This window comes from Bos grunniens, chromosome 29 (genome assembly GCF_055505025.1).
Source record: "Bos grunniens cultivar Pamir isolate PY7600 chromosome 29, Bosgru_T2T1.0, whole genome shotgun sequence".
NCBI lineage: Eukaryota > Metazoa > Chordata > Mammalia > Artiodactyla > Bovidae > Bos > Bos grunniens.
In genome coordinates, this window is record NC_141193.1 from 24,613,759 (window position 1) to 24,636,077 (window position 22,319).

The 22,319-nt window shown below is 41.2% G+C and overlaps 2 protein-coding genes, 1 non-coding gene and 1 pseudogene across 4 annotated transcripts; 1 reads left to right on the forward strand and 3 right to left on the reverse strand.

The window, feature by feature from the left end:
- Positions 1-3,836: 3,836 nt before the first annotated feature.
- On the reverse strand, positions 3,837-4,799 carry LOC147342387 (olfactory receptor 8B3-like). The gene has a single exon (XM_086384068.1). The coding sequence runs from the start codon at positions 4,767-4,769 to the stop codon at positions 3,837-3,839; it is 933 nt and encodes a 310-aa protein (XP_086240194.1). The 5' UTR covers positions 4,770-4,799.
- Positions 4,800-7,900: 3,101 nt separating this feature from the next.
- LOC147342388 (small nucleolar RNA SNORA71) lies at positions 7,901-8,032 on the reverse strand. Its single transcript, XR_015158189.1, has one exon. It is a non-coding gene; the product is annotated as a small nucleolar RNA SNORA71 (small nucleolar RNA).
- Positions 8,033-9,241: 1,209 nt separating this feature from the next.
- LOC147342389 (olfactory receptor 8B3-like) lies at positions 9,242-15,436 on the reverse strand. Of its 2 annotated transcripts, XM_086384070.1 has the most exons (2): positions 15,427-15,436; positions 9,242-10,161 (listed from the first exon to the last, which is right to left on the reverse strand). In XM_086384070.1, the coding sequence occupies exons 1-2, from the start codon at positions 15,434-15,436 to the stop codon at positions 9,242-9,244; spliced, it is 930 nt and encodes a 309-aa protein (XP_086240196.1). The 2 variants fall into 2 exon arrangements, with proteins under 2 accessions (XP_086240196.1, XP_086240195.1); XM_086384069.1 differs by lacking the exon at positions 15,427-15,436 and having other exon boundaries at positions 9,242-10,186.
- Positions 15,437-16,781: 1,345 nt separating this feature from the next.
- LOC147342390 (olfactory receptor 6T1-like) lies at positions 16,782-17,696 on the forward strand (annotated as a pseudogene).
- Positions 17,697-22,319: the final 4,623 nt, after the last annotated feature.

Sequence of the window (22,319 nt, forward strand, 5' to 3'; positions counted from 1 at the left end):
GTAAAACTATGTCAAGAATTTAGCAACATTGAACATCTAAAAACAAGCCAACAATCCAGCTATACTAAATTTCAAAATATCTAAATATTGTATGGAGACTGGAAAACAGTAAAGTAATAAATGTTACTACAGTTATTTTAGGACATGTTTAAATTGTCTCAACACATCATATTTTTGAGTGGTTTTCTTTTTCCTAGTACCTCAAAAGAAAAAGACATCTTGTTCAAAATTTAGTTTATTCCCCAAATATTTCCTTCAAATAGTCATTGCTCTCACAGCTGAAATTTGAGGCTTTTGCACTTTAAAATCCACATAAGAGTAGCATGTGGAAGCCAAGAAACAGGAATGTGTGTTCAACATTTTATAAGTACCAAATAAGCAAAAGGGTTTCCAGAGAAATCCTGTGACCTCCATAATATTTCTAGAGCCTTCTAGAAAGAAGAAGAAAATCATAGAAAGAGCTTTCTTTTCTCATAATTTTATTTTCTATTCTTTCTTTCTAGCTTGAGTTTTGATTACAAATCACTATGTTATCTCCTTAAGATACTGTCCTCTCTCTACCTGATTCCCAACAGATGTGGCCATAGCCATTGGTCTTCATCCTCCAAATTACTATTAATGTGTGGTCATTGTGTATTATAAGTTTTAATAAAAGCTTTATGGAGGAGAAGGAAATGGCAGCCCACTCCAATATTCTTGCCTGGAAAATCCCGTGGACAGAGGATCCTAACAGGCTACAGTCCATGGGGTCGCAAAAGAGTCAGACGCAACTTAGCGACAAAACAATAGCAAGTGATAGCTAGTACTCAATCCTGTTTAGCCAAGACTAGCTTCTGTCTCCAACCCTTAAATTAAAATTCTTTGCAGTGCCAACTTTCCTTCTTTACCTCTAAAAGCCTTTGATTTTACTCCTGAGCTGGGACACTGTTTGGGCTGCTACCAAAATCTATTTGCCCCAAATTGCAATTTTTTTATTCAAAATTAACTTTTTTCGCTTTTTTTTTTTTTTTTTAAAGCTTTATGGACAATGGAGGATAATTTAAGTACAGATAAGGAAACAAATTCAGGATGAAGTGTGACTTCTAAATCTCATTTTCCATTCCCTACTGAAGGACCTCTTATTTATTGGCCTTGTGTGAGGTACCTCTTGCCGGGAGCCGGCATATTGCATATTGAGTGCATATTGCATATTGAGTGCAGCACTTTCCACAGCATCATCTTTCAGGATCTGGAGTAGCTCAACTGGAATTCTATCACTGCCGGTAGCCAGCGTGAGGAACTCCGCCCATGACAAAGGTCATGAGGAAGGAGGCTCGGCATACGCAAAGGCGGGATCGCAAAGGCGGGATCGAGCCTCAGGAGTCCCCCTGGAAATTCTCGAGCATTTACACCCAAAACCAGAGTCTGCCTACTTTCTGCTTTGTGCTTTCACCTACACCTCTGACTTTACGGGGGGCTGTCCCCCACTACCTCTCTGAAAAAAGAGTTAGCTTACAGCTCCAGTTAATAATTCCTGAGTGTGACACTGTTTAACCTACAAACTCCTTTGGAAATCCTCTAGCCTGCCTGAATAGGTTTTTCCGGCCACGTGTGATTGTTCAGAGCCTCCCAACTGTGAGAGGCAGGAGATGTTCTAAACTGTCTAAATACAGATTCCTTTGAGCAGTTAAAAGATTGATTAGAAATTGTATTGGTGAAGGGATTTTCACTTGTTGGGCCAATGTTTGCTGCTAAGTTTCCATATCCCTTACCTGCTGTGTCCCTGGCAGTGTATTGATTAATACAGTTGGTGTAAGTAGTAGCTTTAATGTTTGTAACCTGGGACCCTTGAGTTAATTCTTTTTCTTGTTATAGCCCACCACATCTTTGCGCTGTAGGAATGCAACTTTATCTAATGCTTTTGGAGGGTGGCTCCTGACCAGTCACCTTTAGAGAAAAATAAGTTTTCTGAAGAAAAGGTCTTAAAATGTTAACAGGCCTCCGGGCCAGAAGATGATGCAAATCACCTAAGCTTTTGCATATGATAAGTTTGCAGGAAGAAAGCCTGGCTTGCTGCCTGACTCTACCCCTTCCCCCATTATCCTCTATGCATAACTTAAGGTATAAAAACTACTTTGGAAAATAAAGTGCGGGCCTTGTTCACCGAAACTTGGTCTCACCATGTCGTTCTTTCTCTTACTTTCTGGCTGAATTATTCAGCCTTTTTTCTTCACTGAATTTTACTGAGCTATCCTCATTCTATTACTCTTTATATCCTTAATTAATGTTTAATTAAGCAGTTGTTTCCTGATCTTCGCCTACGCCGTCTCTCCTTCGAATACCCTGGATCAGCCGGGGCTGGTCCCCGGCAACCTCTTATTTATTGGCCTTCTTTATTAGACCATGGACTAATGACACATTCCTAAGAAATGCTTTACTTATTTCTTAGGAATGCCTGTTCTCTGAATTATAAGATCCTGAAAATATTTTTTTTTTTTTTTTGCAGAAAAAGTCAGCTTTCAAAACAAATGTTTTCTCATATCTTATGTTTGCTATGCTATGCTTAGTCTCTCAGTCATGTCCGACTCTTTGTGACCCCATGGACTATAGCCTGCCAGGCTTCTCTGTTCATGGGGGTTCTCTAGGCAAGAATACTGGAGTGGGTTGCCATGCCCTTCTCCAGGGAATCTTCCCAACCCAGGGATCGAACCCAGGTCTCCTGCATTGCAGGTGGATTCTTTACTGTCTAAGCCACCTGGGAAGCCTTACCTTATGTTTACTAAAATACAAATAAAATGAAGTACACAGAAAGTATACTAGAAAGAGTAGTACATTTGAAATCAAAAGGCTAATAGTTTATCCCAGATTTTTTCATAAAGAAATTGTGTGACTTTAAGTAAATAATTACACTTCTCTGAGTTTCAGTATTCAGTATTGTATTCATGAAATAAATACATATTGAAAATCTGATGTGCTACTTTGAATATAGAAAATAAATATGAAATACTGGAGATAAACATGAAAGTAGCTTAATGACTAATGTATACAGCTTCAAAGTGGAGTATCTTTGATAGTCTTTATGGAATCTCCTATAAGGGTGAAACAATGGCATTTGGAGAAATCACATGCCTGACCACTGTAAGGAGAAAGAAAAAGGTAGGACAGATTGTCTGATTCATGCTTCCAGTGGCATAAGTGTCATTTAAGAAAGTGTTACTTTATTGAACATTCAAAATCAATGACTTTAAAGACTTTAAAAGACTTTTTAGACTGCAGCCCACCAAGCTGCAGCCATAGACTGCATAGACTATAGACTGCAGCCCACCAAGCTCCCCCATCCCGGGGATTCTCCAGGCAAGAACAGTGGAGTGGGTTGCCATTTCCTTCTCTAATAAAGTCACACTAGTGTTACTTTATTGATCATTAGCAGAAACATTCATCTTTTTCCAAGTGAAAAAAAAAGTCCATAATAACAATAAGGAAAATAAATAGAAGGGAATTCTCTGGTGGTCCAGTGGTTAGGACTCTGCACTTCCACTGCAGGGGGCAAGGGTTCAATCCCTGGTTGGGGAACTAAGACCCCAAAAGCCATGCTGGGTGGCAAAAAAAAAAAAATATGTTAGTTTATTTATGTCATTTTTAAATGGGAAACATGAAGAAAAGGAAAGGATATTGCTAAAGTAGTAATAAAAGAAAGATGATCTACTCTAAGAAACTGGAAACAACTTGACGGAAGACTAAATTTCCTTCCCTATGATGAGAAATAAATATGGTAAGAAGGTTGCCACTACAAATACTGTGAATAAACACACAAAATCTCTCCCATCCTATGACCTGGACACAGAAACTGATTCTAATCAATACTTTCTTCTCCTCAGGGTTTTTCTCAGAGCACTTTTAACATCTTTGTTCCTCAGACTGTAAATTAAGGGGTTCATCATGGGAACCACATTGGTATAAAAGACAGAAGAGATTTTTCCCTCATCCAAAGATCCAGTAGAAGATGATTTGAGATACACAAATGCCCCAGATCCAAAGAACAGAGAAACAGCAATGATGTGGGAACTGCAGGTGCTGAAGGCTCTGGACCTGCCCTCCGTGGACTTGATGTGGAGGATGCTGGACAGGATGAGACCATAAGAGACAAAGATGGTGAGACTGGGCACAATGATGTTGATGCACGCCATGATGAAAACTACCAGCTCAGTGACATAGGTACTTGTGCAGGAGAGCTGAAGCAGAGGGTGTATGTCACAGAAATAATGGTTGATGGTGTTTGCATCACAGAAGGTCAGTCTCAGCATGCATCCAGTGTGAGCCATGGCACCAGAAAATGCCATCAAGTAGGAACCAAGCATAAGGCTGAAACACACTTTAGGGGACATGGCAGTATTATATAATAATGGCTTACAGATGGCCACATAGCGGTCATAGGACATTGATGTCAGCACATAGCATTCAGAAACAACAAAAAAACAGAAGAAGTAGAACTGAGTCATGCACCCCATGTAAGAGATAATATTCTCCTTCGATAAGAAATCTATCAGCATTTTGGGTGTAAATACTGAAGAGTAACAGAGGTCTGTGAAGGACAAGTTAAGGAGGAAAAAGTACATGGGGGTGTGTAGATGTGAATGTATCCCAATTAAGATTATCAGGCTCAAATTTCCTATCACAGTGACCATATACATTAATAGAAACAGGAAAAACAAGGGAACTTGGAGATCCAGTTGATCTGTTAACCCCACCAGGATGAATGCAGTCACGAAAGACCCATTCCCAGGAGCCATTCCTCCCTAAGAAAATCTGTGGACACAGGAGAGAATATTTACCTTGGGGAACAGCTCAGTCCTTCTGACAATATCTCATCCTACAAGAGAATGTACATACTGAGCATGTCTGACACTAGGCCAACCTGGGCCCATAGAATCTGCCTTTACCATGGGCTTTCCCTTTCTAGAGTCTTGATAAGCTAAATAAAACAAAGATCATAACAAACAGCCTACAGAGAGAAGGCAATGCTGCCATACAGATACATGCCTGCTGGAAAAACGAAGAGATAAGAGAGAGGGATCAAGTTAGAAAGTCCTTCTCTAACTTCACCTTTTCTTCATTCACTTGAGCCTTCTCCTCATCAGCAAAATTGTAGGCAGAGACCCCAGCTACATGGTGCTGGCTTCTGGTGCAGATTGGATCTGGTGTGAGTTGGAACCAAGAAGATTGTCTCTAACCAAAGACTAAGGGACCGAATGCTAGAGGAGGTTTAGTTATTGCCCAAGTAGAAGAGTGAGAGTCTGTCCATAGAAAAGGAGCTTACTGACTGAGATACTTCTGCACCTCCTAACCTCTGAACACTCTCTGATCCCCTTCGATATAGTCTCCTAAGAGTTTCACTTGAATCTCATGACTGCACAATATGGTGGGGAGAGGGGGAGACAGGAAAGTGGCAGGTCTGATGTCAACCGAATTCAGAAACTCACCCTTATGTGGCCAGAAACCTTAGAGCTCTCCCTTGGTGTTTGTCCTTGAAAGGCAGTGGAGGCTCTGGTTCATTTGATTCTAAAATGAAAAGTCTGAGCAGCCCAGACTTAATTTCAGATTATGCCCTGGAAATCTTTCTGAACTACAAATATTAATTTCTAATTATGACTTTGAGTCTTCTCACTCAGTAAGGAAAATTTCACAGCGTTGTTATCAGGTTTGCCACTTGATAATAAACAGAAGACTGACTGTGAGTTTAATGATGTAGCACACTTGGTTATAAACAGGGTGGAAGCTTGATCAGTCTCTCCCCAGTGAATAGATTCTATATGTAAAAAAGAAGTAAGGGATTTACATTTACAATGTTCTCTATCTAGGTCCTTAGAGACTCAATATTTTAATCCAGTTTACACATCACTCCAGGGATTGTACATCCCCCAAGGAAGAGGCAAAAGTAAGCTCCCATCTTCTTCATCACTTTAGAAAAATCTATTGTACAGGTTCTTTCTCTGTGTCTTCCCAGATCCTAAGAGGAAATTTTCCAGAGTCTACCTAGGGGTTTCTTCACATCTTTACTTGAAATTTTACAAAGCCTCTAGTAATTCACTTCACTTATTGTCTCTCATGGATTATCTCAAAAAGAAAATGCTAAATGCCTTTCTCCCTACTAAATTTTTTACATTTTAAACACCTACTGGAAATATCTACCTAAGGTTCCAGCTGGGTCCTTAAATATATTATTTAATTAACTGAGTCATCAATCATTTCTCATAGTAGAAAAGAGTGGGGGCTATAGAGTTAGAGGGTATGAGTTTGAGGCCTACCCCCATGCTTACTAACTTGGACACAGTGATTAACTCTCCATACCTCAGGATCTAGTCAAGGCTATGGTTTTTCCTGTGGTCATGTATGGATGTGAGAGTTGGACTGTGAAGAAGGCTGAGTGCCAAAGAATTGATGCTTTTGAACTGTGGTGTTGGAGAAGACTCTTGAGAGTCCCTTGGACTGCAAGGAGATCCAACTAGTCCATTCTGAAGGAGATCAGCCCTGGGATTTCTTTGGAGGGAATGATGCTGAAGCTGAAACTCCAGTACTTTGGCCACCTGATGCGAAGAGTTGACTCATTGGAAAAGACTCTGGTGCTGGGAGGGACTGGGGGCAGGAGGAGAAGGGGACGACAGAGGATGAGATGGTGGACGTGAGTCTGAGTGAACTCCGGGAGTTGGTGATGGACAGGGAAGCCTGGTGTGCTGCAATTCATGGGGTAGCAAAGAGTCGGACATGACTGAGTGACTGAACTGAACTGAAAATATTGATGATAATAATAGCATCTCCTTCATTGGGTTATCTTGATGATTAAATGAAAAAAATACCAAAAAATGGTTAGAACAGTACCTGGCATGTAGTATACAGTCAAATAATGCCAGCTGTCTTCATATATGTTCTCCAAACTTTCTGTAAATCCCCCATCATACCACTCACCATTTTTCTCTCTAATTCCTGTGTCTCCTTATAAATTATAAATGAGGACTAACATCTCTTCTGTCTTATTTACCACTTCTCTTGTACTGCTGTGAATAGTGCAGGGACTTTCCTTGTGGCTCAGCTGGTAAAGAATCCTCCTGCAATGTGGGAGACCTGGGTTCGATCCCTGGGTTGGGAAGATCCCCTGGAGAAGGGAATGGCTACCCACTCCGGTATTCTGGCCTGGAAAATTCCATGGACTGTGTAGTCCATGGGGGTGACAAAGAGTCGGACACGACTGAGTGACTTTAACTCACACAGTAGGCACTACATAAATAACTCTGTAAGTTACATTGTTCTCTGGTGAAAGCCTTCCGAGTGTTTCTCACGTTTCTCACATGCTCAGCATTAGGGTCAACAGCCACACTGACTTCCATCCTTTTCCCTTAGCCACCACACAAGTTCAGGTACTTTTGAGGTTTTTATTGAACTAAATGCTGAAATGTAATGATTCCAGTAACAATTCTAGCTTTTCTCACATACTCCCTCTTATTTGGCCATATACACAACTGGAGGATAAGTTCTGGAAGCACACAACTCTCCCTTCCTTCTTTATTTTTTTTTTAATGTTTTTTTCAAAAGGCAGGTCATCAGCCCTCTGCTGATGGCAGGCCTGGTGACTCTGTCAGCCACACCAACAAGTATGTCAGTCACAGGCTGTCTTGAATAATACATTACAGGTTGTCCTCCACTCCTGTTAAGTCCACAGAGCAGAAGCCACGGTTTACAGCCCTTCCTCCCCACCCCATGCTCTTTCGCACTACATGAACTTATTCCAATGTGAAGACCAAGAATAAATGTGTTGACTGGTTTCTGCCAAGAGGCCCCTGAACTTCAAAGACAAAGTGAACCCCTGCAAGTCCAGGGACCAGACGAGGTCTAAGCTCTGAAGGGAATGGCAGGAGAAAAAAACTAGTGTGTGAAAGCTCCAGGGTTTGGAAGGGACGGCTGGGTTCTTCAAACACGGGGACAGGTCTTTCAGAGACTCCTCTCCCTGCAGTATCGATGACCAGGGCACGGGCAGCCCACAATCACTTTCGATGCAGGAGTCCCTTCCTCCTTTAAAAGTTTCAGTGACCTTCAGTTACCCCAGGACACCTGAATCATTGTAATAAAACTATATGGCAGCATTGTAGTAAAAATATAAGTAACTATGAATACTGGGCATATATCCTTTGAAAATCTAACTGAAAGAGACACATGTACCCCAATGTTCATGACAGCACTTTTTACAGTAGCTAGGACGTGGAAGTAACCTAGATGTCCATCGACAGATGAATGGATACAGAAATAGTGGTACTTTTATATACAATAGAATATTACTCAGCTATAAAAAAAAAAGAATGCATTTGAGTCAGTCTTAATGAAGTGGATGAACCTAGAGCCTGTTATACAGAGTGAAGTAAGTTAGAAAGAGAAAGACAAAATTGTGCATTAACACATCATACGGAATCTAGAAAGATGGTACTGACGAACCTCTTTTCAGGGCAGCAGTGGAGATGCAGACATGAGAACAGCCTTGTTGACACAGTAGGGGAAGGAGAGGGTGGGACAAATTGAGAGAAACATGGAAATATACACATTACTGTATGCAGAATCGATATATTTTACATAAAATAAAACATTACCTTTTTCATTCCTGACTGCTATAAATGGTTATCTGAGTTTTTTTGTCCTTGAACTGAGATCAAAAAACAATCTCCCTTTACCATGTTTTCTTAAGACTAAATTGAGAAGATAGAGACAATAGTGAGAAGTATTTTCCTAGTCTTCTTTTCTGAGAAACAAAGGAATCTACCAGACAAAATCCTCTCCAGTGCTTTCAACAGAGGTTTATTAAATAAATGAGTAACTTACTGAAACTGAAGTCCACAAAGTTCAAATGTTCTTGACAAAGCTTCACAGGAGTTCTGGACATACCTTAGTCAAAAATCTCACAACCTTACTGTTTCTGGATTCATCACCATTCACTTTTTTCTATTTAAAACCTTATAATCTCTGAAAATAAGCTGGAACATGACAGAATGAATTATAGGGTTAAAGTCCAACCCAGTACTTTCCTACTTTCTATGAAAGGATGAATGGCTGATTCTCCTTTTCTTTATACTATCTTTTCTTATAAAGTGGTTTTCATAAAAAACTTTGCTTCTCTTTTTATTTAAATCACCTGCTTTTTTATTTTAATTCTTTTCTCCATATCATCATACATTGTGTGCCCTTACTAAAATTTGACATCAACAGCTAACACAATTTCTATTCAGAACACCCTTTTCCTGATAGTCTTACTCAGTGCAACTTGGACATCTTTGTTCCTCAGACTGTAAATGAAAGGATTCACCATTGGCCCCACAATGGTGTAAAAAACTGTGGACACTTTGTCTTCATCCAGAGACCCAGCAGGAAAAGGCTTGAGATACATGAATGTTGCTGATCCAAAGAAAAGAGAAACCGCAATTATGTGGGAGCTGCAGGTACTGAAGGCTTTGGACCTGCCCTCTGCAGAACGGATGTGGAGGATGTTGGAGAGGATCAAGGTGTAAGAAACAGAGACAGTGACACTGGGGACTATGACATTGACACCCACCACAATGAAAACCACCAGCTCATTGATGGAGGTGCTTGTGCAGGAGAGCTGGAGGAGAGGAGGAATGTCACACATGTAGTGATTGATGATGTTTCCATCACAGAAGGAGAGTCGCAGCATGCACCCAGTGTGGGCCATGGTACCCCCAAGCCCCATCGCATATACACCCACTGTCAGCATGAGGCAGACCTGATGGGACATGGAGACCTTGTAGAGCAGGGGCTTACAGATGGCCACGTATCGGTCATAGGCCATTGATGTCAAAATATAGCACTCATCAATAACAAAGAAGGAGAAGAAGCAGAGCTGAGTCATGCACTCTGCATAAGAGATGATGTTCTGGCTTACAAAACTCATCAGCATTTTAGGGATAATGACAGAGGAGTTGCAGAGGTCAATGAAGGAAAGGTTGAAGAGAAAGTAGTACATGGGAGTGTGCAGGTGAGGGTTCAGACCAATAAGAATAATCAAGCCAACGTTCCCCACCACAGTGACCACATAAACTGCTAAGAAAATGAAAAAGAGAGGCAGCTGGAGTCCTGGCTGCTGTGTTAAACCCAACAGGATAAACTCAGTCACTGAAGATTCATTCCCTGGGGCCATTCTTCCCTAGGACATACCTGTGGGAACAGGACAAAGGGTAACATTAAAATGAGTACCCCACTCTCTCCACCCAATCCCACTCTAATGAGGCTGAGACCAAGAATGTGAGAAGGAACCCCAGCCCACCCCTCTGTATCAATTTTTTTCTTCTTCTTTGCAAAAAGGCTGAGGGAATTTTTAAAGATGTGTATTAAAAACACTAACGGGCAAGTTCTACAGGGTAAGATTCAGTGACCCTTAGCCTCATGACAACAGCATCTCTGCTCTACTTCTGCTCTGACAGTTTACCAGACCCAATGATCAGTGGTCATCTCAGCAGAGGGAAAGCTGTCATTTCAGGGAATCCTTGGCTTCCACAGATGAGGTTTGGAAGATGAGTAACTGGACAGATAAGATTCAACACTCACCCTTCTGCACAGAGACTTCAGTGTTGGGACTTGCTAACTCTGCTTCCTTATTCTCAAGTGATTCTGATGAATTTTAGAGATGAACAGCCCAGAACAGAGATTCTTCTTCTTTGCTGTTGTTTTTGTTTTGAGTGCGTTTTGGACTGAGAGAGTCAGAGCACAGACCTCAGTACACCAGGCTCTAAGGTGACATGAGTTACAGGTCATGATTTCTGATGGTGGCTCTGCCAGAGTGTCCTCTCCAGTCTAGGGGGTGGAAATAGCATCTGCTGGTGCCCAGGGAGCCACCTGCTAATATGACCCAGGGGTTATTGTGAATTGGGAAATCCTAGGGACCTGATTAAGAAGTCTTAGGTTTTCATTGTGTTTTCCCCAGAGATATGATTTTTAAGAAAGAAAAATTACCCACTCTGCATTTAAGAGGAGTTCACTAGAATATCAGTGTGTATTGGAAGTAACCCATTTTGCATACATTTTGGTTTGTTGTCAAATGGACCACATCCTCAAATGGAAAAGCAGTGACTTTTCCTGCATCCACAGCTCTTAAGAAACACTAGTCACTTATTTGTTTATTTGCTGTGTCTTCTCACAACACAAACACATATATTCACATGCATTTGAACCTAAGTTCCATAAGGGCAAAGATTTTGTCTGTTTTGTTCAGTACTGTTTTTGTAGCAACTTAGAGTAAAACCACACATATACAGTAGGTATTATATAAATACTCATTTAATAAAAATGAATGAATGAGAACCCCTTTTCCTCATTTCCCTGGGGACCAAAACTGGATACCACAACAGAAGTACTGCCCCATGGGCAAAGGCTTATATAGTATCAGTGATTTTCCTCGTAGGCCTGAGTGTGGGACTGGACAAACACCAGTGAGGTAGTGAAGGTCATGGGTAAAGTCTTAGTGGCCATCTATAAGCCTTGTAGATCAAAGTTACTAAACTCAGAGAAAACACAAGTTTCTGTCCTCCCTGAATGTCACACAGACGACTTCCACGGCTCTTACAGAGGCCCCAGTGCCTCTTCTCAGAAGTCTGCAGCATAGACTCAGATCAGAAGGCAGTTTTGGATCAACACAGGAAGCTTCCAAATGCTCAAATCAAGGTCAGCTCATTAGGGATATCATTAGGAACCATTCAAAATCATTTCTTTTTTGACACAGGTTTGAAATAATCAAAATGCCAACTTAGAAAGTAATAACATGGGCACTGGCAGGAACAGACTAGAGTAAGGAAGACTGGAGGCAGGTCAGCAATAGGAACCTATTACAACTGTAAATCAGTTCAGTTCAGTTGCTCAGTCGTGTCCGAATCTTTTCGACCCCATGAATCAGCACACCAGGCCTCCCTGTCCATCACCAACTCCCAGAGTTTACTCAAACTCGTGTCCATTGAGTCGGTGATGACATCCAACCATCTCATCCTCTGTTGTCCCCTTTTCCTCCTGCCTTCAATCTTTCCCAACATCAGGGTCTTTTCAAATGAGTCAGCTCTTCAGATAAAGTGGCCAAAATATTGGAGTTTCAGCTTCAACATCAATCCTTCCAATGAACACCCAGGACTGATTGCCTTTAGGATGGACTGGTTGGATCTCCTTGCAGTCCAAGGGACTCTCAAGAGTCTTCTACAACACCACAGTTCAAAAGCATCAATTCTTTGGTGCTCAGCTTTCTTTATAGTCCAACTCTCACATCCATACATGACTACTGGAAAAACCATAGCCTTTGACTATATTGACCTTTGTTGGCAAAGTAATGTCTCTGCTTTTTAATATGCTGTCTAGGTTGATCATAACTTTCCTTCCAAGGAGTAGGCATCTTTTTATTTCATGGCTGTAGTCACCATCTGCAGTGACATTGGAGCCCAAGAAAATAAAATCTGTCAGTGTTTCCACTGTTTCTCCATGTATTTGCCATGATGTGATGGGACCAGATGCCATGATCTTAGTTTTCTGAATGTTGAGTTTTAACCCAACTTTTTCACTCTCCTCTTTCACTTTCATCAAGAGGCTCTTTAGTTCTTCTTCACATTCTGCAATAAGGGTGGTGTCATCTGTGTATCTGAGGTTATTGATATTTCTCCCTGCAATCTTGATTCCAGCTTGTGCTTCATCCAGCCCAGCGTTTCTTGTGATGTACTCTGCATATACATTAAATAAGCACAGTGACAATATACAGCCTTGACGTACTCTTTTTCCTATTTGGAACCAGTCTGTTGTTCCATGTCCAGTTCTAACTGTTGTTTCCTGACCTGTATACAGATTTCTCAAGAGGCAGGTCAGGTGGTCTGATATTCCCATCTCTTTCAGATGGACTAACATGTCCATGCAATTCTCTGGGCCAGAATACTGGAATGGGTAGCCTTTCCCTTCTCCAGGGGATCTTCCCAACCCAGGGATAGAACTCAGGTCTCCCGCATTGCAGGCGGATTCTTTACCAGCTGAGCCACCAGGGACATCCAAGTAAAAGTGTACAATTGGGCAAATGCCTAACTAAAGCTAAAGCACTTTGTTGGATGGCATCATCGACTCAATGGACATGAGTTTGAGCAAACTCTGGGAGATAGTTCAACACAGGGAAGCCTGGTGTGCTGCAGTCCATGGGATGGTAAAGAGTCTGACATGACTTAGTGGCTGAACAACAAAGGCTAAAAGTAAGAAGAAAGGTCAGAACATGAGAAGGTTTGAGGATTGTTTCCATAGAGATTAAAGCCATGGGGTTAAGTAAACTAAATAAGAGAAAGTAAAGAGAAAAAGGGCAGAGGGTAGAAGAATACTTGGGAAATTCCCCAAATTGTGAGTATTATACTTAGGATAATCTCTTAAACCCAATCATCACTAAAATGAGTCCCAATCATTTTTCTCAGACCCTTCACAATTACTAGGGGACCAAAAATTCCTCAAGCCAAAGTTGAACTCTATCCCACAAGGTAGACATTCCTTGACCTCAGCAATGATAAAGAACTTGGAACTTTATTAAAATGTGTTTTCTATGGAAAGTTAAAAAATCTTATTTAGGCAATACAATAGACAGAAATACTTCCTCTAATTTTATAGTATATCAAATCACATTGCAAGAAGAATTATATGCCAGGGTTCTGCACTAGAGTTGAAAAATCATTCTTTCATTTTTGCCACTGTAAATATAAGCAAACATGGAATTAATATAGAGCAATTTTGAGCTTATACTTACACAGCAAAATTCTCATTCCCTTTCTTTCTTCTCTCTCCATAACCATCAGGTTAGCCTAATTCAGGTGTAACTCTCAAATGGTCACCCTCTCACTGAGATATATTCCAAGGAAAGATTCATCAGGACTTCTCACAAAGATGATGGAAGACCAAAAAATTCCAAAAAATAGTAGCCTAGATATTTGGATAAACTATAGTGTTACTACAAGCAGAAGAAAAATTCAGAAAATAGTGGAAATATTCATAAAAATTATACATTCAGTTTTATTCATTCTTGACTCCTTTTTAAGTATCTCAACCCCAATATGTTCTAACTTGTCAAAGTCAGTGGTAATAAAAAATTTATATTATACCATAAAGATGCATAAAACATAAAGATGTATTTTAACTAAATGGATTTTTAATTGGCAGGATTATGTGACACTAAGCTAACAAGCTACAATCACCCAGAAATATTAACTAATATATTTTCAAAATTAAATGTATAACTGAGGTTATATTATAATTTTTAAGCAAAATAAAGCAAGTTATCGGATACTAATTTTATACAGATGACTGCTGCTAATTTTTTTTAAATATCACAGCTATGTCATTGATATTGATTCAGTCAAAATACTGACTGTTTCTACCATTGCCACAAGGCTTCTTCATGTTCCCTTCGACACCCACTTTTTCCCTCCTCAGTTGCTCAGTCGTGTCCGACTCTTTGTGACCCCATGGACTGCAGCACACCAGGCCTCCCTGTCCATCACCAACTCCCAAAGTTTACTCAAACTCATGCCCATTGAGTCAGTGATGCCATCCAACCATCACACCCATTTTTCCTTTCAAAGCCACACCCACTTTCCTTCTATCCTATTCTTCTCTAAACCTTTGGCAACCATGACCAACCAGGTTCTCCATTTCTATAAATTTATCATTTCAAGATTTATATTATATTATTTAATAGAAGCATACACAGTATAACATTGTATCTTCTATTTTTTGGCTGAGGTTTTCTTTTTTAAAAATTTGTTTCACATGCTTGTAATTGCTCAGTGAAGAATTTCTACAATGGCTGCTTTGAAATCTTTGTCAAATAATTCTAACATCTCTGTCATGTAACATGTATTTCTTGTCCTTTTTGCACTGAATTTGAGATCTTCTTTATTCTTCATATAAAAAGTGATTTTTTTTGAAACCTGGGCACTTTGCAAATTATATTATGAGACTTTAGATTTTATTTAAACCTTTTGTTTAGCTACTTTTCTTTGATATTGCTCTGCCTGGAGGAACAAGTCCTCTCACTGCTGAGTGAGGGTTGTTATTTTGCTTCCCCTCATGGTCTCATCTGACAGGCAAGAATGTGTGGATTAGTCACTCAGTCGTGTCCAACTTTTTGCGACCCCATGGACTGTAACCTGCCAAGCTCCACTGTCCATGAGATTATCCATGCAAGAATGCTGGAGTGAGTTGTCATTCCCTTATTCAGGGTATCTTCCCTACCCAGGGGTTGAACCTGGGTCTCCTGAATTGCAGGCAAATGCTTTACCATCTGAACCAACAGGCAATAGGGTGTCAGTCATTGCAAGCGGACAATGATAAGAGGCTTGATTCCCCTTAAGTCCTCCTCTGACATGACCTCATGGAGGACAAGGACTCCCTCATTACTGACAGGCATTGATGGAAGTTCAGGCTCCCTCAATGGCCTCTGCTCACACCACGTAGGGAGCTCTTGTCACCCAGCAAGAATCAAAGCCCTGACTCTACATAGCATTCTCTGATTCTACCACCAGAGAAAGTATTGGGGCAATCATTACACCCTGTGAGGGAGGCAGTCTATGGATTTTTATTTGAACTTTGCTGTCATGGAGGGGGAGCTATAGGTTTTCCGTGGGGTTGGTCTATGGTATGGTTGTTATTGTACTAAAATTTTCTATCTTACTTGGCTGCCCCTTTCCTGGTCCTTGGGCTAAAAAAAAAAGTAGACTTGTTTTTCCAGCTTTATTGAAGCATGCACAAGTGTATGCTCAGTCACTCAGTCATGTCCGACTCTTTGCAACCCCATGGCCTGTAGCCCACCAGGCTCCTCTGTCCATGGAATTCTCTAGGCAAGAATACTGGATTGGGTTGCCATTTCCTTCTCTGGGGGATCTTCCTGACCCAGGGATTGAACCCATATCTCTTAAATCTCCTGCACTGACAGACGGATTCTTTACCACTGAGCCAACTTTTTTTGTTGTTGTTGATTTTTTTTTTAACAAAGTCTTCCCTCTTTAGGTTAGGAAGAGGGATTATTTCTAACCTAAAGAGGGAAGTCTTGGTTAAAAAAAAAAAAAGCCTTATGACAGGACAGGGGCTCTGAACAGTCCAATCCAATGTGGCTCTCTGGCTGGTTAAGAAAAACAAAATCTGCAAAGACACTAAAAACCCAAACTTTTATTCTATTATTTTTATATTACGCCAAGACACAGAAGGACTGCAAACACTAAAAGGAGAGTTCTTAATACCAATAAGATTTTGTTCGAGGTGCATTTATTCTGTAAGGTGTTCTCTGACCCCTCTACTCTTCTGGATTCCCCTAAACCCACAGTACTCATGTCGTCCCTGGCCTCAGTGAAATAGGTCCAGTAGTATGTGTACTGGAGCCAGAGACTTGGCATGAAATCATGCCTCTGACTCTGAGTGATCATAAAAGAGCTCCTTAAACTTCAGTCATCCTTTCCTTATCTGCAAGATGAGCACAGCACTACCTGTCTTTAAGGGCAGATGAGAGAGGAGATACTGGCTGTAAATTTCCTAATAAGTAATTTGTGTTCAATATCATCTGTGTTATTACTGGTATTCTGGTTGCTATCACAATCTGTTTCTCTTTTTGTAAGTAACCCACAGGCAGAAATACAGATTAAGTGTCAGAATGTAAGAAATTGCTAAGCATGAGGTATTATCTCATTGATTGATTGAAGGATTGGTCGCTGTGGACCAGTTATGAATTTCTGTTCCATTTACCCTGCGGACGACTGAAAATGAGCCCTAAAAACTGGACTCAGGTAACAAGGTTTGTCCCCCTGGGTTTCCCCAGAAGCAATATTCTGCAGTTCCTGTTTTTCCCAAGACCGCCGGTGGTCTACATTGTAACTACCGCAGGCAACCTACTCATCACTGGATTCAGCTGGATGGACCAATGCCTGCACACACAGGTGTCCTCCTTCCTGTGGAACCTGTCCTTCCTGGAGTTGCTGCTCATGTCTGTTGTGGTTCCCAAGATGCTTGTCATCCTCCCAGGGGACCGCTCCATCTCATTTGCCAGCTGCATCATCCAGTCCTACCTCTACTTCCTCCTAGGCACCACCGACTTCTTCCTCTCAGTTGTCACGTCTCTGGATCATTTCCTGGCAATCTGTAGACCCGTTCTGCTATGAGACCCTGATGAGTGGTCATGTCGGTTCCCAACTTGGCCTCCTGGCTAGCTGGGTTTCTCTGTGTCCATTGCCACTCCGTCCTCACGGTCAGCCTACCACTCTGTGGCCCCAGCGGTATTGTCCACTTCTCTTGTGACGGTGAGCCCTTACTGAGGCTCTCTTGTGGAGACACTTGCCTACTGGGGCTGCTGGCCTTCGTGCTATCCACGTCAGTGTTGCTGGACTCGCTGACACTGCCCTCAGTTCCCTACACCTGCATTCTTTCCACTGTTCTCAGGGACCACTGCTGAGTGAAAGAAAGCATTCTTCATTTGTGCTTCACACCTTACAGTGGTGATCATCTCTTACAGCAGCTCCATTTTTCTCGACATCCATCTGCCAGAGACTCAGTCCATGCTGTTCAACAAAGGGGTCTCGGTCCTGAACTATATCATCATGCCCCTCCTGAAACCGTTCATCTTCAGCCTCTGCAATGAGAAGGTGAAGTGAGCTCTGAGAGATGCCCTCAGGTGGAACTGACCCATGGCTGCGAGACACCATGAGGGTCATGTGTAAAAGGAAATATTCCTACTAGAGTGGGCAAATATTTGAAGTTCAGGTCACATAGGCAATACCTTGTACGTTTCTCAGATATTGAAATAGGTCTTCATAAATATGCAATGTGGAGATCAGCCTTTGCTTTCCTCCCTTGAATCTTCACACAGAGAAAACTGATCCATTTGGTCAAGTTTCAAACTTCTGGCGACGACATGTTTCTTTTGAGGTGCTTAAACATGTAGCCTCCATTCACAGAGGCTGCTCCTCTTTTTCTTCACACGTGTGTGCTTAAGCACACCTATTACTGCTTCAAGATGGTAGGTCATAAAGCCAAACAGAAATGCTAAAATATGGAGATTCAGATTTGCAGCTTAGAGGGGAGTAAAAGGCCCTCTGAGGCCTTGCATCTAGACTGGATATGACAAATAAGATTACCCAGGATCCCCATATCAGAAAATCAAATTCTGGCTGTGATAACAAATGTTTATGAGCTGTTTGATTCTCTTGTGTTATACTCTTTATGTGACTAGCAGCTCCTGAAACAACCTCACATAGGAAAAATGCTGAGACCAAAAAACTATTTATTGTTGTTGTTCAGTCACTCAATTATGTCTCTTTCCGATCCCATGGACCACAGCACACAAGGCTTCCCTGTCCTTCACCATATCCCAGAGCTTGCTCAAATTCATGTCCATCGAGTCAGTGATGCCATCCAACCATCTCATCCTCTGTCATCCCCTTTTCCTTCTGCCTTCAATCTTTCCCAGAATCAGGGTCTTTTCCAGTGAGTCAGCTCTTCGTATCAGGTGGCCAAAGGACTGGAGCTTCAGCTTCAGCATCAGTACTTCCAGTGAATATTCAGGGTTGACTTCCATTGGATTGACTGGTTTGATCTCCTTGCTGTCCAGGTGACTCTCAAGAAATATTTAGCTATTTCTAATTCCCAAGTCAAATTCTACCTAATAGACTCCAAATATGGGGATAACCATTTATTTAAGAAATATTATTAAATAATATGTTTTAGGCACTGAACTAGGTAGGGATAGGACTAAGGTGAACCAAGGGAGATGTCTAGGGCACACATTTTAAAGACACACTTGCCCACATGACTGGGCAAGATTAGGGTCAGGCTGTGCACAAAGCTGAGACTAAATGACTCATCACTGCTGCACCAGAGCCACCTCTGCTGCTGCTCCCTGATCTAGGCTCTGCACGAAGCCTTGGGGGATACTGTAGAAAACAAGGAAGACATAGCTTCATTTTGGTAGAATTTATAGTATCATCGGGGTGATTGACAAAAAAAAATCTTAAATGCATAAGTCAATATGTAGTTGTAAGTTGTGAGGAATGCTTTTGAGGAAAGCGCTGAGTTTTGTAAGAGAGTAATAAGGACAAATAATTTGGATTAAAGATCAAGGAACACCACATGTCTGAAGAAGTGGTCTTTAAACTGAGGCCTGAGATTGAGAAGAGGTTAACCAGGAAAAATTAATAGAGGAGCGTTCAGAAAAAGTGAGCAGTATTGCAAAGAAAGAAGTAGCTGAGAGAAACAAATGTTGTAAAGGAGTGGAACTGGGGAGGTGGGTTAAGGTCAATGCAGACAACATCTTATCAATAAAATTTATACGCATCTTTCTTTCTTTTTAAAGGACATGTAAAGCCTTTGAAGAGTTTTAAACAAGGGACTGCTCACATCATATTTTAAAAGATCAATCTGCGTTGTAGGAACCATTGATTAGAGGGAGGCAAACGTGGATTTTCAAGAATTAACTAGGTAACAACAACAGATGGACTAGGTAAGACTTTAGATTTGACAATGGAGGTTGAGAGAAATGAACAGTACACATGTAATTTAGAAGAGAGTTGATAAATACTCTTCCTGCCCACAGATCTTGCAGTCTATAGTAGAACCAGGGTAGTAAAAGGAAACCACAGCAGTTATAAGCATTACAATGTGAAAGGCAAGGATTCTATGGGAAAAAGAAGAGAAGTGCACTTAACGCAGAGGGAAAGGGACAGTGAACACTTCCTGAGGTGTTATCTCACCTTAGATCACAGAGAAGTATGCCAGGTTAAGAGGGGTGTTGGGTGGTCCCTATAACACTTCTGCAGGTATAGAGTCCCAGAGGTGCTCCAAGCATATTCAGGAAAATGAAAGATACACAACATGATAGACTTGGGGCAAAGAGAAGGAAGACCGGAGAATGGAAAGATAAGTAGGAGCCAATCAATGCAGCTCTCTTCTTACTATTTTCAAGAAGGTCCACTGGGGGGGGTGGGGGGTAGTTTAGAACCAGAAAGCAGACCAGTGTTCCTGTTGTCCCAACTTACTTGCCCAGCGCACTTGAACAAATGATTTTCTCATTTTCCTTATTTTCCTCATGTGTAAAATAAAAGAACTGAATCAGATGGTTTTTACTATTTGGAGGAATCATGCATCTGTTTGAGAATCTCGTTTTAAATCTATATACCCTCTTCACTCCAAATAATTTATACAGACATAAAATCTAGTATATAATTTCAGATTGTTTATGGAGCACTTAAGCCCATCTCTGGAACCATAAATTAGATAATTTTTAATATTTTTTCAGCTCTAGCAATCTATGACTCTGTATGACTCTGAAAGAACCTCAATTACATCTAGGTCTATTCAAACACACTTTTACTAACACATTATGATTGCAAATATCATTGTTAGCATCATATTTTGGTAATAATATTGATAGATAAAAATGCATGATAGATAAATAGAAAGAAATAGATGAGAGACAAATTGATGTCGTGTCTGGCACTATGTATAAATACGTGTAAGTAGACATTGGGGGAAGACTCCTGCATATTACAGGAAAGACCAGAAATATTCTTGTCTCAGGCAACTCATCTGAAAAACCAGCAGGCACTCTGGACATGGCAGGCTCTTAAGTTGCATACGCTGAACGGCATAGACATTTAGTCTGTTTCAAGAACAACTCACTGTTCTAAGTTCCAAATACTATCACTACCCTTTGGGCAACTTCAGCCATAACAATCTATTATGGGAACAAGGGTTATTGAGGATTTTTGTAGGAACAGTAACAGGAAGGTGTCAACATGTTGCTTATTGCTTTCCCAATTGTGCTATACTAATTATTTCAGCTAACCCTAGAAAATACATCCCCCAACACTCCCCTCCTAGAAGAAAGAAATGATAGACATACCACATCTGTCAAGTATCTTTAAAACACTATTTTTATTATTAATATTAAAATCTCTTTAGTTTTCTCAGCCCCCTAAATTTAAGTGCAAGTCATTGTGTGCTAAATCGCTTCAGGCATGTTCGACTCTTTGCATCCCTATGGACTGTAGCCTGCCAGTCTCCTCTGGCCAGGCAAGAATATTAGAGTGGGGTGCCATGCCCTCCTACAGGGGATCTGCCCAACCCAGGGATCAAACCCAGGTCATATATGTCTCCTGTATTTGCAGGCGGGTTCCTTACCACTGGCATTACCTGGGAAGCCAATGCAAGTACATTCCACCTGAACTCTTAGCATATGCCGATAGACATGCCAACACTGAGTAAGTCGTTTGCTTCCCATATTATCTCTGTACTCTTCCAGAACTTCTGCCATTCTACTCACAAAAAGAAGACCCCACCAGTAGTGCAAAGGGAAAATAGTCCATGAACAATAAGCTGAAACATTTAGATTCCCTCCTTAAACCATGGTTTCATTAATCTTTCTAATGCAAAGGCTTCCCAGCAAGACTCATAGATAGATACACAGAGAAAACACAGAAAGAAGGAAGACACCTATTAGTTTTGATTCTTTTGATCTTTTATCAAGATAATAGTCATGAAACTTGAGTTTGGCAGAGTGAAAAGGATTTTCTGTTTTTCTTTAATGTCTCTTTGAGACACTGGGATCTAGGCCTGATTAGTTACCAGAACATAGAGTTTCACCTATGAAGGTCCTGGTCAGAAAGAGAAAGAGCAAAATATTGAAAGGAAACAAAAGAATACATAGGTAGAGGAGGCAGAGGGTCAGAGGGGTGTCTCCATATTCCTTCATTGCATTGTCTCTGAGAACAGACTAAGGGGAATGCCCGAGGGCAGAAGCCCTCTTCCTGCTCACGTTTAAGGCACTGAATGAGCTGGTCCCACAGGCTGTCCACAAACCAAGCTGGTATGTGGTCACATTAAAGTCAGCTGAGAGAACCAGGGTAGTAAGGCAAAGGATGGGCTGGCAATATAGCTTTTCAAGCACCCTCAATTTCCTTGTGATAATGGATGGACCCCAAGATCCCATATTCTGCCGAGGAGGGATTCAGCTGGGGTCTGAGCTGACAGCAAGTGAATGTGTCCTGGCTTCACAGTGGCCAGGGGTCACATGATTAAGCTCTGTGGGGTGAAAAAATTGGCCTAGGAATGGGTGGAAAAAGAGCAACAGACTCAATGGGATCTATGACTCAAACCAGAGATTAGGTGAGACTAAGCTCCAATGGGAGCATCACCCAGCCTGACCAAACAGAGAAAACAAATGTCAGCCTGTTAGTCACAGACTTCAGCATCGGGGTCAGCAGAACATTCAGACGTGGAGTTACTCTGGTGTCGTCACAAGCCCAGAAAGC

Excerpts from the sequence above, each read along its gene's own strand:
- LOC147342387 (XM_086384068.1), bottom strand. The coding sequence starts at position 4,769 with ATGGCTCCTGGGAATGGGTCTTTCGTGACTGCATTCATCCTGGTGGGG.